Raw genomic sequence first — 19,219 nt, forward strand, 5'->3', positions numbered from 1 at the left:
TTTCTTTCTCCCTGCACGTCTCAGCGCTGACTGTAGACTATACAGATTAGTGAAAGATGACCTTACTGCTACTGTAAATGACTTTATAGACCTTAATATTGGTTTCCACCATTCGAGCGAGCGGTGTGAAGTGATGTGAATATTTCAGAGTCAGAGGATGTGCTGATGTGTGCCGTCTATCATTCCCATCACTTGAGAAGAATATCCCGAAAGCTACATTAATAGCTAGAAGAGTTTAATATTAAGGACAATGTGAATTCAGTCGTAATAAAATGTACTGAGTTCATAAAGCTTTTGGTAAAATCACATTACAGATGTTTTATTAGTTATGATCAAAAAATGAGTCTCTCTCTCTCTTTCTCTGTCTCGTTCTTTCTTTCTCTCTCTGTCCCTTTCTCTCTCTCACTCACTCTGTCTCTCTCTCTCTTTTTCTGTCCCTGTCTCATTCTTTCTCTCTCTCTGTCTCTCTCTCTGTCTAGTTCTTTGTTTCTCTCTCTCGCTTTCTGTCTTTCTGTCTCTGCCTTGTACTTTCTCTGTCTCTGTGTCTCTATCTGTCTCTGTGTCTTTCTCTGCCTCTCTCTCTCTCTCTCTCTCTCTCTCTCTCTCTCTCTCATTCTTTCTCCTTCTCTCTCTCTCTCTCTCTCTCTCTCTCTCTCTGTCTTTTAAAGTTAAAAAGTGAAAAAATTCAGCTAGAAAACTACTCTGTTGTGAAGTTACAGCTTAACATCTGACACTGGAGACTCCTTCTAGAAATGTTAAATAAATATTTTCCAGAAAAAGTCTCTATCTGTGTAAGTGGTTTGTCTTAGAGCAGTGACTGGAAGCTGGAACTGTCAGAGCTGCTGTTATAGAAAAATAAAGTTCTTCCCAATCTGTAGCTACAATAAATATCCGTTAATCTTCAGTACGGTGAAATATCTGTCACTATAAAACCTTTCACTCGCCTGCGCTGCGTCTGAGCGGCTGTTAATCATCTTCATCATCATGTGACTCAGAGCCTGAGGGTTCAGTGTTCAGCTGGAGAAAGTAAAAAGGTCAGTGCTGTGACCCTGATCACACGTTCCTGCATTCCATCCGGTGTGGCATGTTGACAGAGAGAGTAGTGAGAGCAGCGAGAGAAAAGAGAGGAGTGAGAGTAAGGAGGGAAGAGAGAGAAGAGAGCAGAGACTGAAGAAAGAAGAGACTAGAGAGAGAAGAGAGCAGAGAGAGTAGTGAAAAGAGAGAACAGAGAGAGCAGCGAGAGTAGAGAGAATACAGAGAGAAGAGAGAACAGCAAGAGTAGAGAGAGAAAAGAACCGCGAGAGCAGTGAGAGTAGAGAGAGAAGAGAGAACAGCAAGAGTAGAGAGGGCAGAGAGAGAAGACAGAGCAGCAAGAGTAGAGAGAGAAGAGAGAACAGAGAGAGAAAAGAACCACAAGAATAGAGAGAGAAGAGAGAGCAGAGAGAGAAAAGAACCACGAGAGAAGAGAGAGCAGAGTGAGAAAAGAACCACGAGAGAAGAGAGAGCAGCGAGAGTGGAGAGAGAAGAGAGAGAGAGCATTGAGAGTAGAGAGAGAAGAGACAGCAGTGAGAGTAGAGAGAGAAGAGAGAGAGAGAATCGAGAGTAGAGAGAGAAGAGAGAGAGAGAATCGAGAGTAGAGAGAGAAGAGACAGCTGCGAGAGTAGAGAGAGAAGAGAGAGAGAGAATCGAGAGTAGAGAGAGAAGAGACAGCTGTGAGAGTAGAGAGAGAAGAGAGAGAGAGAATCAAGAGTAGAGAGAGGAGACAGCTGCGAGAGTAGAGAGAGAAGAGAGAGAGAGCATTGAGAGTAGAGAGAGAAGAGACAGCTGCGAGAGTAGAGAAAGAAGAGAGAGAGAGCATTGAGAGTAGAGAGAGAAGAGACAGCTGCAAGAGTAGAGAGAGAAGAGAGAGAGAGAATCGAGAGTAGAGAGAGGAGACAGCTGCGAGAGTAGAGAGAGAAGAGAGAGAGAGAATCGAGAGTAGAGAGAGAAGAGACAGCTGCGAGAGAAGAGAGAGCAGCAAGAGTAGAGAGAGAAGAGAGAGCAGAGAGAGAAGAGAGAGCAGCGAGAGTAGAGAGAGAAGAGAGAGCAGAGAGAGCAGCGGGAGTAGAGAGAGAAGAGACAGCTGCGAGAGTAGAGAGAGAAGAGAGAGCAGAGAGAGAAGAGAGAGCAGCGGGAGTAGAGAGAGAAGAGAGAGCAGCGGGAGTAGAGAGAGAAGAGAGAGCAGCGGGAGTAGAGAGAGAAGAGAGAGCAGCGGGAGTAGAGAGAGAAGAGAGAGCAGCGGGAGTAGAGAGAGAAGAGAGAGAAGTGAGAGCACTCAGCTTCATCAGGGTTACTCACCTGTGCTGGCGTCGAAGCTGCCACACACACACACACACACCTGTGTAGCACACCATGAAGTATATACATTACACGAAGTCCCCAAGGTTAAAGAAACGTGTCAGATCTTGTGTGTCGATTTTCTTGTTTTAATTTCACCGTGCCACTTTTTCGAAACCTTTACCCCCGCCTCCTTTTCTGTTCATTTGAAATTTTTCGCCGCTAATTGCAATCCTTGCCCGCTACGTAAGAGGCAACTGCATTAAATGTTTAGTCCATGTAGGGGTTAGTGGTTAAATTGGAAGAAATTCCTTTCCCTGCGTTATTCAAAAGACAGCAAGTGCTGCATTACTTCCACGCTTTGGCATCTCTTTCCTCCTATTTCAGTACGCAGCCATCTGGTTGCCAGACAGACAGGATCATCGAGGATCTACACATCTGTTACTGCTAATCACTCTCACACACACACACACTCACACACACAGAAAAGGTTTGTGTGAAAAAACGTGTACAGCACAATAAAGTATACAAGCCAGACAAACAAGCGATATAGTATAGTACGCTAACGCTCACGCTCACACACTAGCCGCTCAGTGCAGAATCAATGAGCTATTCATGACTTCACGTTGAGGAAATTTCCTGCCGAAAATGTTTTCTAACCCTTTCCTGAATTCCTGATGGCTTTCTCCATTCACTTGCACACATACTGCTATATTCAGCCCCGCTTTTCCATCCGCCATGGAAATTTGTTTCGGAGCCAGATACTAAACGCAGCAATAGATTTAAATTGCTTAAGTGGAAGGAGGGTGACGAGTCGGGGGGACTCGAAGCCGTGACGTAAAACTATAACATGAGTCTCTACTCCTTCTACATTCGCACAAGTAGCCACTGTACTGTTGAATTCTCCGTTGTGATTGGTCAAAAGGTGTTGATTATTTATTAAATCATCAGCAGCTCCGATATTATTTACGCCTTGCATTAACGCGCTTGTTCTAATAGGTTAGTGTTTCTGTAGTAACACAGGGAATTGTATGGTGGATTCTTTACTTTATCTAAAATGTGTGTCATCGATGACATGGTGACGTTTTTTGTAAGATTTATTTTTATTATTATAAATCTTGTTTGTAAGGAGTCTCAGTTTCAGAGCTTTTGTAACACACATTGGTGTGACTGGTCCCATGACATCCAGCAGCATTACATGTAACTATAAAAGGATAAAAAGTAAGTTATTTAATTAAATAAATAATAAATACATAGATAATTAAATAAATAAATATATCTTTAAATAAATAAATAAATCTTTAAATATTTTTTTAAATAAAAAATGAATTGTTAAATAAATAAATAAATCTTTAATTAAAAATAAATAAACTTTAAAAAACTTTAAATAAAAAAATATATTAATGTTGGAAAATTGCTGTGGTATTTAACAATTCAGGATTATTGGATAGTAATCAACATCTAGGTGGTAACAGTAACTCAACACAATCACATCACTCCATAGTTATAGATTATTTTCCTATAACAGCACGCCTCATCTCGCTTCCAGCGACAGTGTGCGCTATAGAATACATACCTCATAATTTCTTTTTTATACAGGCTTTAATTTAAGATTATTTCATTCATTTGAATGATTTTATTTCAAATATATACTGAAGTGTAGCAAACAGAAATCCTGTAAGTTTGTGTTAATTAAGCTTTTGTAAATTCATCAAATAATTCAAACCCTGAAATAAAAAGTACATCTCAGTGGAAATGTATGGCATCAACATCAATATGGATTTCTGGATGAATTTAGAAACTCTGTCGTCCGCAACGTAACCTCTGAAGTTCAGAGCCTGTGCTTTTGTTTCTGTCCGCTGAGGCACACTGAAGTGTTTTAGAGACTCAAGTCTAAAAGAGGACGAGTACTCGAGTCCCTCCGCTCTCCTTCAATGCCTAGGCGTCTCTCTTTAGCGTGTTTACAAGTTTGCATATCTGAGGGCCGGCTTTTGAGATCTTCCAACGTGAAGGAGTTCTCGAGTGTGCGAGTCCCGTCCAGAGACTGAATTCCTTCTCATGTATTATTCAAAGAAGGATGAAGCCATGTTAGGGAATTCAGATTATAATAGACTTCCATGATTTTCAAACATGTTCATTTTCAAACTGAAGAGATTGGTCTGAAGTTGTTTTTATAGCAGATTACAGATTCATGATTCATTTATGACAGAAATGACTCAGAGTCATTTATTTCAGAAATTTCTTTGAGATTCAGAGTGTCATTTATTACAGAAATGACTCAATGATTCAGAGAGTCATTTATGACAGAGAGTCATTCACTGCAGTAAAATTCAATGATTCAGAGAGTCATTTACAACAGAATTGACTCCAAGATTCAGAGTGCCGTTTATTACCGAAACTCAGAAGTCCAGAGTGTCATTTATTTCAAAACGTCTTAAAGATTCAGAGTGTCATTTACTGACGATATGACTCAATGATTCAGAGAGTCATTTATGATAGAAATGGATCTATGATTCAGAGAGTCATTGACTATAGAAATGACTTAGAGATTCAGAGTGTCATTTATTGCTGGTGTGACTCAATGATTCAGAGACTCATTTATGACAGAAATGACTCAGAGATTCAGAGAGTCGTTTATTACAAAAATGACTTCGAGATTCAGAGTGTCATTTATTATAAAAATGACTCAGAGATCCAGAGAATCATTTATGACAGCAATGGTTCTATGATTCAGAGAGTCGTTTATTACAAAAATGACATAGATATTCAGAGTCATTCACTGCAGTGAACTTCAATGATTCAGAGAGTCATTTACAACACCAATGGCTCAGTGATTCAGAGAGTCAATTTTTGCATGAATGTCTTAGAGATTCAGAGAGTCATTTATTAAAGAACGCAAACACACTTGGCTGGAAACTGAAAAGTCCCACAGTTCCATTGCACCTATACAGACACTCGGTTAAAGTGATTTTAGAGTAACTCGGTTTGGTGGAAAAATATTTTCTTAGTTCTCACATGGCAGCATTGTCGTTATACAGAAAAATGACAGGAAACTGGGAAATACTAACAAGTCTGATGTAAGCTGTCATGGCAATTCAGTATATTTTATTACAATAAAAACAGTGGCAATAATTCAATATTTAAATTCCAATAAACACAAATTGTCATCCTTTTTAAAAAACCTTCTAGAACGAAAGACTATTAGAAAGAACACACAAATAAATTTTCTTTGGAGCCTCAAACAAAGTGTATTACATACACCAGATGTAAACTGGAATCATGTTTTGTGGTCACATTTTTGTTAAAACCATACAGCATGTACTTCTGTGTAGTTAAACTATCACATTTTCATGAAAGTTGCCTAGCATTTTGCAACATACTTCATACATACTGTATTTACCTGTAGTCTAGTATTTAAAGAACCTATCTGATGGTGTTTGCGGATGTTCTCACCTGTTCAGTGACTCACCTGGCTAATCATTGACATGTGTCACGACTGTGTAAAAAGGTTTAAGTGTAACACACCGAGTCAGCCATTAACAGAGCCGTGGGCATGTGCCGTTCCACAAACTAGTGAGGAACTATGTCAATCTCAGGACCGTAAAAAGATCTCGATTATACATGGCTATAGATATATATATGAAATTTATATCCGGCACAAAATCAGCGCTTCATTTCAATGTAACTTGGATTTTTGAGAAGCAGCTGTTCATTTCTTGTACAAATTGCTATTCCGGTCACGGCAGTAAGTACCATTTGAATCAAGGTTTTCATGGAAAGACGTCATAAAGAGACAAATCCCAACTGAGCCCAGTAAATTCCCTGTGAAGGTTACATCATCTCCTTCACTACGTTCATGCTTTTTAAACAGAAGTAATGCAAAACATTTGACATTTTGGCTATTAACAATTGTTACTAGAATGTAAACAGCTGTACAGACCACGCCCACCAGCATGCCTCCTACAGTACATGCATTTTTTTTACCCACATGAATTTCCCACTATTAAAAAATACTAAGAGTATGTTCCTAAAGGTTCAGACAATAATAAACTTTCAACATTTTGATCAACTTTTACATGATTGATTAGTAGCCAGATATCTTTCATGCTACTATGTTTTTGCAGGGGCTGTGTCTAATGTTTTATTCCACTTATCCTACAGCAGTTTGCCAATGTTTACAGTTTTTTATCAACTGTAATATAGAGGAATAAATAATAAATAAATAAATAGAGGTTTTATAGCAGATCACAGATTGTTACACGTCTAGAGAAATGACTCAGAAGTCCAGAGTGTCATTTATTTCAAAACATCTTAAAGATTCAGTGTCATTTATTGATGATATGACTCAATGATTCAGAGAGTCATTTATGACAGAAATGGATCTATGATTCAGAGAGTCATTGACTATAGAAATGACTTAGAGATTCAAAGTGCCATCTGTTGCAGATATGACTCAATGATTCAGAGAGTCTTTCATGACAGAAATGGATCAATGATTCAGCGAGTCATTAATTACAGAAATGGTTTAGAGATTCAGTGTGTCATTTACTGACGATATGACTCAATGATTCAGAGAGTCATTTATGATAGAAATGGATCTATGATTCAGAGAGTCATTGACTATATAGAAATGACTTAGAGATTCAGAGTGTCATTTATTGACGATATGACTCAATGATTCAGAGAGTCATTTATGACAGAAATGGATCTATGATTCAGAGTCATTGACTATAGAAATGACTTAGAGATTCAGAGTGTCATCTATTGACGATATGACTCGATTCAAAGAGTCATTTACAACAAAAATGGATCTATGATTCAGAGAGTCATTGACTATAGAAATGACTTAGAGATTCAGTGTCATTTATTGCAGGTATGACTCAATGATTCAGAGAGTCATTTATGACAGAAATGTATCTATGATTCAGCGAGTCATTAATTACAGAAATGACTTAGAGATTCAGAGTGTCATCTATTGACAATATGACTCAATGATTCAGAGAGTCATTTACGACAGAAATGGATCTATGATTCAGAGAGTCATTGACTATGGAAATGACTTAGAGATTCAGAGTGTCATTTATTGCAGGTATGACTCAATGATTCAGAGAGTCATTTATGACAGAAATGGATCTATGATTCAGAGAGTCATTGATTTCAGAAATGACTCAAGGATTCAGGGAGTCATTTACAACAGAAATGGCTCAGAGACTCAGATAGTCATTTATTATAGATATGGCTTAGAGATTCAAAGAGCCATATACAAGAGAAATGGCTCAGTGATTCAGAGAGTCACCTACTACTGAAAAGTAGCCACAGTCCCACTACACCTCACACACTGTGGTGTTTTCAGAGTAACTCATTGTTTCTGGTTTATTTCAGAACAATGAGACAAGTTAGTTCCTGTTCTCGCTTACGTTACAGCAGATGCGTTTAAGCACATTAAAGCCATTCTCTCACTAGGCTCTGTTTTTCTTTCTTTTGATGTAAACAAGACAAAAAATGCAGCCTGACATGTTAGCGAGGAACCGGGAAACCGTAAATTCCCCTGTCCTCAAGAGATATAATATAATTTATATACGATATAAGAAAAGATATCATTTTAATAGTGAGCGATCAGGGGGCCAAACACTTACTACATTGATTTTTGCAAAACTTTGTATTTGTTCTTGTTGATATGGCTATTTATTTATTTAGCAAAATCACTGTAAAAGGAAGTCTAGATACCTGGTTATATGTGGGTGGTATAATCTTAACTATAATAGGTTTAATCAGTTCATCAGCTCATCAGATTAGTGGTGAAATGCCTTCTAAACACAAGTCTAGACAAGAGGCAGAAACCCTATATGGCAAAATGGCTCCTCTTATGAAGACAAACCAGTCACTTGACTTATGTCACCTGGATAGATATGTAGTCTTGTGTTAAACTATTGTTAAGGAAGTAGACAGTAACATGATGTGTGTTAGTAAATCGTCTACTCGATGTTCTTCCAAACGATGATCCGACAGTTGGTGTATTGATGATCTAAAACACAAAATGCCCCATTCTGGAGGAGTTGAGATCAGGTGACCATGAAGAACGTTACACATCATTTTCATCACCAGTGGAGGCGGAGTTACACCAGAAGAGACCACACCCATCGTAGGATAAAGGTGATTAGCGAGAAGGACTTTGGATTGGTTTGCAATGATTCATCCATCCGAAGAAACCAAGCACAATGCCAGTAACACTATAAGACTGGTTCTACTGGGTTTTCCTTTAATTTGTCACTTGGATCTAACTTATGAATCATTATTTATTGTTTATTTGTCAACAAAAATGCATATATTTAGGTTTCCATTCTGCTACTTGTTTGCTTTGGGTATGTGAATGGACTCTTGCCATGTTCTCGGCTGAAAGGAGCCCTCTGCTGGAGAACATGTTGTCGGTCACTCGTTCCTGAGCGGAGAGAAAGACAGGCCTTGTGCTCGCTCTTGTTCTAACGGCAGAAGTTCTCAGCTGTTCCATTTCGAACATGCCTTCCTCAACAGAACAACAACTGTCTGAATGGAGGCACGCTTGAATAATAGTCCACTGTGAGACTTGTGAACTGTTGTTAAACAGATCTGTAATACTAACACACACACACACACACAGGAATGGTTTACATTCACCAGCATGTACAAGTTCTACATGGAAAATCTGATTACAGTCCTGCTCTTTCTGTTCTGTGTGTATGTGTGTGTGTGTGTGTGTGTGTGTTTAACAACAGTTCACATGTGTACATTCGTTATTATAAAGCAGAGGGAATTATAGGATTCACAGGCGGTAGTTACACAGCAAGCGTGCGATGTGAAGGACCGCTCCATCATACAGCCCCGGGTGAATTAACCGGCATGACATAGAGACATTATTACAGGTTGGGTGCGACTTCTCACACACACACACACACACACCACATGTGGAATATATACATTACACACTTTACACGTCACTTTGACAGCTCTGAACGTATCGAGTTTCCGTAGCTTTGTCTGGAGTGAAAAGAAGACTCTTATGATCACACAAACACCTATACACCTGAGAGAAGGGTTACTGTATTGCAGGTAGGAAAACACTTAGGGGTGTGTTGCTGTAGGTAAATAAGCATCGAGGAAAGAACGTGGTACAACGTGGCCTGAGACAAAGCGATCAGAAATGATTTCTTTTCCAGTAACAAAAAAACAATTTGCCATAAAGTACATTTTAAATGAATTGAAATGAACGTGTATTTCTTATCCGTTTCTAGTTACATTTAATGTTAAAGTCAAGTTAGATCCTGTTATCACTTACATTATCAGTTCTTTTCTCCTTTTTGACCATTACTTAGCCCTGACACTGGAGACTCCTTCTGTAAACGTTTAATAAACACGTCTTTGTAGAAAATGGCACCATGTCAGCAACTGCATGATTTTGTACGTAATTGTTACTATGGAAATATTTCAATAAGTGCACAAAGGCAAACCTGTGTTTTGTGGGCCTTGTGGCCAGTTGCAGTAAAGAAAACACCTACTGACCAATCAGAATCGATGACATCATAATGTCATTTTTTTCTAGCTGCATAAAAATACCTCATTTTTTCCCATCGATCCTCGGCATGTTCAACACACACGTCTTTTTTTCCATCTTTCTTTATAGTCTCACCCACTATTTGTGGATTGGTTGAGATATACGAACACAACAGGTTTCACCCGTGTCGAGCTCTGAAGACCTAAAGACGAGAGATCTTCTGAGATCCAGGGTGATGGCGTCTGTCAGGGAGAAAGACATGAGCGTTTGCTAAAGCCTATGAAATGGCTGTCAAAACACTTCAGCATGTGTGGGAAAGTGGCCGTGGGCCAGCATCTGGAAGTGTTTACCTCGTGTGCAGCGTGCGACTGGGAGACGTGTAGCAGCCACTATTTCTGATTGATTTCTTGTTGTGCTCAGAGATTCTGGCAAGTGTGCAGCTCTGAGAGGTTTTCTCTGGACTTCATGGTGGAACCTTGCCTGGTATAACAGCTTGCTGAGAAACGTGTGTGTGTGTGTGTGTGTGAAACACAGGCTTCAAACTCAAGGACTAGACCTTGCCATCTGACCCCATGAGGATTCATAGCGCAGGAAATCGCTTAGCTTTGATGTCTTTAAAGGCTGTGAAACACCAGGACAATGATGAAGAACCAGATCTGGAATCTGATGGTCACTTCCTGTCATGTTGTTTGACTTCTTCTTGGAGAAACTTGAAGATCTTAAGCGGAGATCAAGATTTATTTTGTGATGAAATTCTTTAATCTGCGTTAGAAACAAAGCTGTTCGATTATACTCTTTAAATAAAAAGAGGTTTCTTGGGGTTCTATGTAGAAACCTGGGGTTCTGTATTTGGCAAATGAACCATTTTCCCCCAAAAATGGATCTATGTAAAATCCTAGGGTTCTGTACTTGGCTAATAAAACCCTTTCCCCTCAAAAAACATTTCTATGTAGAAACCTGGGGTTCTCTACTTGGCCAATAGAACCTTTTCCCGCAAAAAATGATTCTATGTAAAAACCCCGGGTTCTCTTTTTCGGCCAATAAAACCTTTTCCCCTCACAAATGATTCTATGTAGAACCCTTGCAGAGTAATGAAGCTTTTCTAAAACGCTTCACTAAACAACACTTGTATAATTGAAAGAATGTGTGAAAGGTGAAATCAGAGCATCAGTAAATTTGTGAAACTGAAATGAGAGAGTTCTAAAAAGAACCAACCTTTTGAGGTTCTATGTAGAAATTTAAAGATTTGAGGATTTAACCATTGCTTCATGTTTACCTAAAGAGAGCGATGCAGCAGAGCTTTAATCCTGTAGTCTGTTCATCTCTCTCTCTCTCTCTCTCTCTAACCTCCTCATCTGTACAGAAACAGACCAGCTGTCCTGCTATAACCGCTACCACGCTACGTCACGCTAATCATCTTGTAGACTGCTGACTACCTAAGCTAAACATTCGGGACGTTCGGTCTCCTTGATGAAGTTAAAAAATCATCAAAACATTGCTTCTGCCATTATTTCTTCCTTTCGCTGGGAATTTGGGGGATATTCGGGGCAGGCTGAGGCTAGCCGTGGCTGGAAGAAGCTTAAGTTGATTATGTGTGAAGGTTTATATAAAGTCTATAGAGCAGCAGTTTGGTCTGTAATTCCCTAACAAACTGCAGAGTGGCAGCTTTCGGGCTTTCCGCAAAATATACTCCAGATCTCTTAAAAGTTTTCAGGTCCAATTTTTTATTTTTTTTTTTCACGAGGAATTATTAGCCGAGCAGATGGTGAAATCATAATTCTTATTCCTTCAGACTCTCGTACGGAGCCCTGGACATATTTTACACAAATCACAAAGTCTGCAATGAAAAGAAAAGCACTTAAATATTATTTACTGGTCTAGAATCTTCCAGCATGTGGTGAGCAGTAATCCCTCAGGGGTGCGATCGAGGTCCCGGGTCACTGTGCTGCAGGATAATTCATGCATTATGCAATGTTTGTGAGTTGCAGCCATTTTGAGAGGATGTTTTTCTCCAAATATTTTATTGTTAATATTATTGAGACATGCTTGAAATGTTCTACATGTTCCTTTCAGCAGGATGAAGGGATTGAGGGGTTAGGCTCGAGGTGAGGTCACGGGGTGAGTTTATGACTGTAGATGTTGTGAGGATCTCTCAGAGGTGTGTTTGTGCCATGTATCTGCCCTCAGCCTTGTTTGCGTTCATGTCAGGTTTATTAGAAGGAAAACTTCTGCCCTTTAGTGCTTTAGTCAGTTACTGTTTTATTTCTTCTTTTCAGCCTCTGAATCAATACGGTTCACTTGGCTTGTATCTCGCTGAGACTCTGGTTTTTTATTTTAAAGGTCAGTCAAAAAAATCCCACCGTCAAAATGACGCCTACTGTAAAGTTTCATATTCAGAAAAATATTTGTACTGTTTTACTGCTGTGTCATCAGTAGTTCCAGCTATAATCTTCTTTTGCAGTTCGGTGGAAATCTGAAAGCCGGGAGCTCAGCTTGTGAGTCACGTCAGTGCAATGAGGCAAATCTTTTTGTGTCTTAATTGATGAAACATTCTACTGTTACAGATAGAGATTTTCCAGTTTGGGAAATTACAAAGTCATGTCTCCAGTCATTCTTCTCATAAACTCTCTGTTGCAGAGCTCTGCTGCCCTTCCTGTTTTTCCTTACCCAGATACTTGCTTCTCAAGCAGGGTTTGAATTGTGTGTCTGTTTTTTTTTAGATGATGATCACCAAGATCCTGAGGTAGGATCACAGGTCAATAACTTCAGCCTATAGATATAAATAAATTGTTATTACTTTGTTTAAAGATCTTATTTTCTGCATAAGATGAATACAAAACGCTAACAATATACGCCGATCATCCTGTTCAAGAGTTTACAACCCTACCCCTAGCTGATGGATCTTAAAATCAGTATGGTGTCTGTTTGGAAAGGGGTTAAGTGGAGGAAAACTAAATAATATGCAGGAGCTGAAGGATAAAAAGAGTCGTTGAACATCCTGGTACCGTCGCACAGGATTAAGAATCGAGGAGATGTAAACTTTTGTCACTATGTGATGAGGGTGTGGTAGCTTAGTGTTTAAGGTGTTGGATTACCGATCAGTAGGTTATGAGTTTGAATCCCAGCTCCATCATGTTGCCACTGCTGGGCCCCTGAGCAAGGCCCTTAACCTTTAATTGCTCAGTTGTATAAAATGAGATAAATTGATAAAGTCCCTCTGGTTAAGGGTGTCTGCAAAATGCCATGAATGTGAGAAACTCAAAAAACAAAGCAAAATCTTGACAGCTTGAAGTTTTTTTTCAATCCAAGTTCATAAGGTCACAGCAACAATGGTGTGAGAAAGCCCGGGTTTTAATTAACACATGCACCCCTAGCGGGCAGGCATGCTAACTACAAAAGAGCTGTGCTCCGCTGTACTAATCTGGAGAGATCGCACAGCTCCTGTGGGCATTCTCGGCACAATCTTGGTCACCGCCAGCCTTGGGAAAATTGCACTGGTAGGAAAGTATGCAGACGAGAGCAGGTTGAGAGATATGTGATGATAAAGACAGAACTGTGAACCGGCTATTGGAAAGTTGTGGGGTCAAATTGCTGGATTGCTAAAGGTCCACTGTCGTTGCAAATTACAGGAAAAACCCCGGAGAGTTCAGCTTCCAAGAAATCAGTGTGAGCCACTGGGCTTGTGTGTAATTAACAATTTCTTCTCTATAAATAATGTAATATTTGTTAATATAAATAAATCCCATCTTAGCTCTTTGACTCCTTGCGAATTTCCAGGGAACCGTCCTCTGTGCCTTGAGTATTTTATTACTTTTCTTGATTGTAGTAATTTCCTTATGAGCTCTTAGCTGACATTAACACTTCATTAGCACTTGAATACACTGCAAGACAAAGTGTTTAAACTTAGAAACGAAAGTTCACCTTAAAAACTGCCTTAAAAACCTGAGTCAACTCACCTTGAAGATAAACTTCTGCTTTTCAACTCACAAATAGTCAAGACTTACAAGTCAAGACTGAGTTCTATATCCCAAACCTGTCATGATAATTGGAGTTAAAGAGTAGAAATAAATTAACCTAACTCAATGAGGCTATCATATTTTACTGTGTACTTATCTCAGCACACACATACATATATCTATATACGTATATATTTATATCTATACATTACAAGCTATCTAACATTTGTATATTGTGAGTAGAAAAAAACTATATCGATATATAGTATTATTATAATACCTCCTGATCTATGACTCTAGTTTTTTCCCACTAGTTTATTGTTTGAGATATAAATACACTCTACACTCTAACACCTTTGACACGGATTTGTTCCCAGAATAATCAGTTAACTCTTTTACTCATTGTTTCCAGTTAATAATAACGCCAACTCAGTCATGTGTCACACCTGATGTACGACACTCATCATACCTTTGCTACCTTACATCTGGTCTGTCTGGTGCATAAACCTCCTCAATCAGCTCATCTTATCATGAGACAGTGAGACAACGTAGTGCTTTGTTTACCGGTCTCCGTGTAATCATAATTTACAGTATTACAGTTGAGTCTAATGCAGACTAAGAGTCTGATTCATTCTCCTGCCTGGTTTGACTTATGCTGAGGGGGGATTCAGGGCAGACGGGCAGTCTGTAAAGACTGTAGCTATTTCCTGTAGCTTACGCTCTTCATCACAGTGTAGTTTACCTAAAGCCATTTTCGGAATAAAGGACTGAGTTACATGAAGGGGTTTATTAAGAGTTGCTGCGTCACCAGGCTTTTATTGGAAACCTAATACCTAAACATGGCCCCTTAAAAAAGCTATTTTTTCTTTTATCTCAGGAAGTGGCACAGTACTGGCTGGAGCGCAGGTTTATTATGGCCATGCTCATGTATGGACTGCACAGATACAATGTTCATGCTAGTAAAGATTTTAATAATGGCACCATGTAACGTTAAGTAGAATTTTATGTTTTAACTATAAATCTATAAATATAGAAATCTATTCAACTGGCTGTTCATTTTGGCAGAAAGACAGTACTTGAAAAAAAATGAACAAACCTGATATTGTGAGAAATGTATACAAGTTTCAACCAGCAAGAGCAATTTAGTTTTAAAAGGTTGTATAAGGATGTTTAAAGAAAGAACTGAAGGCAAGAAGCCGTTATTATCGCCACATGTACATTTACAGCACAGTGGAATTCTTTTCTTCACATATCCCAGCTAAGGAAGTTGGGGTCAGAGTGCAGGGGGCAGCTATGAATACAGTGCCCCTGGAACAGGGAGGGTTAAGAGCCTTGCTCAATTGCCCATCAGTGGAGTTTCGTGGTGCTGGGACTTGAACCCTGATCGTCTGATCTACAACCCAGAGTACTGCAATACCAGATCATGTGGAGCAGACGGAGCTTTAACTAAAACGGTTTTAAAAGAGCCGACACTGGAGACTCCTTCCATAAATCTCCTAATATTAAAAAAATCACCATATAAAAGATTACTCACGATTTGAATGAGTTAAGACGAAACGTCCGTCATATAGTTGTTACTATAGAAATGATAGCATGAAAACGACCTGAAGACCGTCAAGATCTGACGTTAAGGTTCACCTCTGACTACTGCAAAGATCTGACACTTGAGATGCTAAAGAAACATCTCCGTGTTAGAATAAAGCTACAGCTGGAAAGAGAGCTGCTGTGAAATCAAAACCTTCTGACCAATCAGATTAATTAAAATGATATTAAGCAGTGCCTGTGGAACAAACGTGTCTATCACATCATGTTTGGTTCCAGATTTCTGCAGTTAACAAAGCTGTCTCTTTGACTTTAATGGAATCTTTGGTGGCATTTTGCGAGCTGCTTGTGCTTTGTCTCGCTTGTATTGTCGGATTGTTGCGGCTTCCGCCCACATCAAGCCATCCGGTCCGGCCACAGACTCCGAGCTGGTGAGTTGGTGAGTGAGCGAGGAGGCCAGCAGCGAGCTTACACAGACTGGGCTGAAGTGAACATGCTGCGCTGGCAGCCACGGGACACTCTGATTCACGGGACGGTGGTTGCCTGGGCGTGAGGTCATGTTTTCCACATTTTTTGAGCCTACGTTTTTTCCGCCCCATCTTGCTGGAACTGATGTCTGTCAGAGAATTCCCAAATTTTCCCTCCAGCCTTCCTTCCAAGCAAAAACGTCCGCATTTAAGCGCCGTTACTGTAACAAGCCAATCAATCACCTTTTAAGACAAAAGCGGATGGATGACACCCTGTCACGTGGGTTGAATCAGGAATTTTTGAGACTGTCATGATGACGTCTTCTTAGTTTGATTGTGTCAGACATTCGGAGAAGAGAAAAAAAACACCCCAGCGCAATTTGCCACAGTGGCACCCAGCCAGGACAGCACTGCCAAAAATGTGTTAAGAGCACTCGGAAAGAGCTAGAGCAGTTTTACTGCGAGAGGGAAAAAAGGGGGTGGGTTCGAGAGGCAAGTCAGGGAGGGGAGTTGCGGGGGTTCATGTATATGACTGCATGAAGAGAGAGGAGTTTTAAAAAAAAAAGGGAAAAAGAGAGGCAGAGAAAGCAAAAGGGGCCGAGTGAGGGGAAAGAAGCAGATGAGATCAGGAAAAGGAGAAGAAAAAGAAGTCGGTTTAATCATGCTAGAGGAGCTTCTTTAAAAAAAGGACCACTAATGAAAATCTCTCGTGAGTATATTTCATCTTGTTTGATTTGATATCATCGTCAAAGTATCTGTATGAGGAATTATCTGCGCATACTTCTCTGAAAGAAGAGCAGATCGTGATGTACGGCTCTTGGCTCTGCTTGAGACTGGTGAATAGTTTGAAGTCTGACAATCCATCAGATTATTGGCAGAAGAGCTGTGTCATCACTATACAGTACTGCTTCAAGACCAACAGTGTTGGCATGATCTGACTTTTTCTTAGCGTTGCAGAAAGGAATGTCTCTCTCATGCACTTGCATGAAATAAAACAAGAAATGTGTTGCGTTAACTGAACAACACACTCAGCATTTGTACGTACTGTACTATCAGGGCAATATACTGGAGCTTTCTCTAGACAAAAAGATACCTTTCCAGAGGACAAAAATTTTTTATTTGTGACTGTTTTTGCTGGGTTCATGTTGAGCATTGAATGCCTTTATCATGTCTGGAGGTTTATATGAAGCTCATATGAAAGAAGACACTTGGGACTTTAAGAATTTGTAGTGTTTTATAAGTATTTCTGTTTTTCCCTAGCCTAGTAGGGGTTAATATATGAGTAGAAAAGTTCCAGTGGTTATATTTTGACACACAAATGTTTGTACAGTATCTTCAAAGTAAATGTTGATATCAAACCCATTTCTGCTCTCTGAGATGTTCCAAGTGCTTGTTCATAAGCTAAAATTTAATCTTCAACCACTAGAATTCTGTGTAAGGTTCTCCAACAGAGGGAAAATGTCTTATAAGTTGATTTTAAGCCCAGCGTACTGGTAAAAAGGGTTAAACATAAAGCAAGTACAACTAACAGTTCCGCAATGAACATGAATTTATTGTATGTCTGTAGATATTTAATGTATTGAAGGTATTGCGTGTAAGGCATAATTGATGGTCTACTGGACACAAAGCAGGAATAGACCCTGAACTGGACACCAGTCTGTCACAGTGCACCATGCACACGTATATTCAACTTATTGGTATGTTGGAAGGAAACCAGAAACTCAGAGGAAACCTACATGGACACTGGAGAACATGCAGTGCTCCACACAGAAACCTGAGCTTAGGATTGAAGTGTGGATCCTGGAGGCGCCGATGTGACAATCCTGACCCCTAATTATTGCACATATTTCTCCACCCTGAGCCATCACAACAAGAGAGGGAGTGTGAATGCAGGATGTCCTGGGATATGGTTACAGAAAGTAGAACGTAGTACATCCTCAAATCCCCTGCTCAGGTTTAACCCCTAACAATGATAGCCATCGCTGCTAGTCTGATAGAAGAGAGTTCTGAATCTGAGCTCAGGAAAACTAATGGACGGTCATATGTTAGCTGGAGGTGGTGACCTGGCAGGCGTCCGGCTGAGCGGAGGACACAGTTCATTTATTCTCAAGGACGTCACTCTGCCAATATTTGCTGAGCACAAAGCGTTCTGGTCTTGGTTCAAGTAAACACTTGTTCGTGTGAGTGTTATAAAAAGCAATCTCAACTTTCAGAATAAAAAATACAACATTGAATTAATATTGGTGTGTACCCTGTAAAGTATAGTGTACTAGTCTCTAAACAAACATGGGTCTGCCAAAACCTCCCCAGTTTTTGCATGCTTCTTTGGAAATGCTGAGAAAAGCTTTGGATGGAGAACGATCATTTAGACGTTACTGCAACTCAAAAGCTGGGTTATTATGTGTATTCAGGTTTTTTTTAGTACTTAAGAAAAGGTACACCTCCATCTATCTCCAAACCAAAGTGACTTTGACGTCTTATTCACTTCCCGAACTTTACATACAAACTTCCAAGGAGGGCTGTGGGAACAGTTACTGTTAATAGTTCTTATGCAATAACAGCATTTCCCAACATTCTAATTTGCTTCACCTGTTTTACCAGTACAGTGGGTTTGCACAAAACTGGACATGAGAATCGACTTATTAGACATTTTATGATTTTTTGGCTGTAAGCCTGATTAGTTGGCTTTCTGCGTGTTTTTCTCTCTGTTGGATAACCTTACACAGGATTTTTGAAGATATCGCCTTCAAATTTTAACACTTTGTATCAACATTTACTTTGAAAATACAAACAAGTGTGTGGAAAAAATAACAATTCTCTGGGTTTTTTGGAACTTATCTATGAATATATTAACCCATAGTAGACTAGAGAAAAACAGAAATACTTATTAAACACTACAAATTCTTAAAGTCCCGAGTGTCTACTTGCATATGAGCTTCATATTAACCTCCACTGTGGAGTGGAACATGATCAAGACGTTCAATACTGAACATGAACACAACAAAAACACCTTTGGTGCATTTTATGCATTTCTAATCATATTTAATGTTGTTGTGGAGATGGATGAGCTGTCAGGCAACCTTCAAAGTGCTGGAGCCCCAGCTGTGGTAAACAACCTAAGGAGTTTAATCCTTTGTATATTTTCATTTTCTGAGAGATTTAAAGTAAACTTGAGGAGGTGTGGTTGTGGTGATGAGTTGGTTGTGGTGATGAGTTGGTTGTGGTCATGCTGGGAGAGGTGTGTGTCGTTGGGAGGGTTGTGGTCATGCTGGGAGAGGTGTGTGTCGTTGGGAGGGTTGTGGTCATGCTGGGAGAGGTGTGTGTCGTTGGGAGGGTTGTGGTCATGCTGGGAGAGGTGTGTGTCGTTGGGAGGGTTGTGGTCATGCTGGGAGAGGTGTGTGTCGTTGGGA

The 19,219-nt window shown here is 39.7% G+C and overlaps 1 protein-coding gene across 9 annotated transcripts in view; it reads left to right on the forward strand.

Annotated features, from left to right (window-relative positions):
* The window catches only part of stard13b (StAR-related lipid transfer (START) domain containing 13b), a 103,397-nt gene that overhangs the window by 63,170 nt on the left and 21,008 nt on the right, over positions 1-19,219 (forward strand). The window contains exon 1 of one of the 9 annotated variants that reach the window (XM_058413184.1): positions 16,358-16,518. The exons of 7 other annotated variants lie outside the window; for them this stretch is intronic. In XM_058413184.1, coding sequence (XP_058269167.1) covers positions 16,506-16,518 — 13 coding nt within the window. In that variant the 5' untranslated portion in view covers positions 16,358-16,505. Of the gene's footprint in view, positions 1-16,357; positions 16,519-19,219 lie in introns of those variants that run through there. One more of the 9 variants, XM_058413186.1, reaches the window with a different exon arrangement.

This window comes from Hemibagrus wyckioides, linkage group LG17, assembly GCF_019097595.1.
Source record: "Hemibagrus wyckioides isolate EC202008001 linkage group LG17, SWU_Hwy_1.0, whole genome shotgun sequence".
NCBI lineage: Eukaryota > Metazoa > Chordata > Actinopteri > Siluriformes > Bagridae > Hemibagrus > Hemibagrus wyckioides.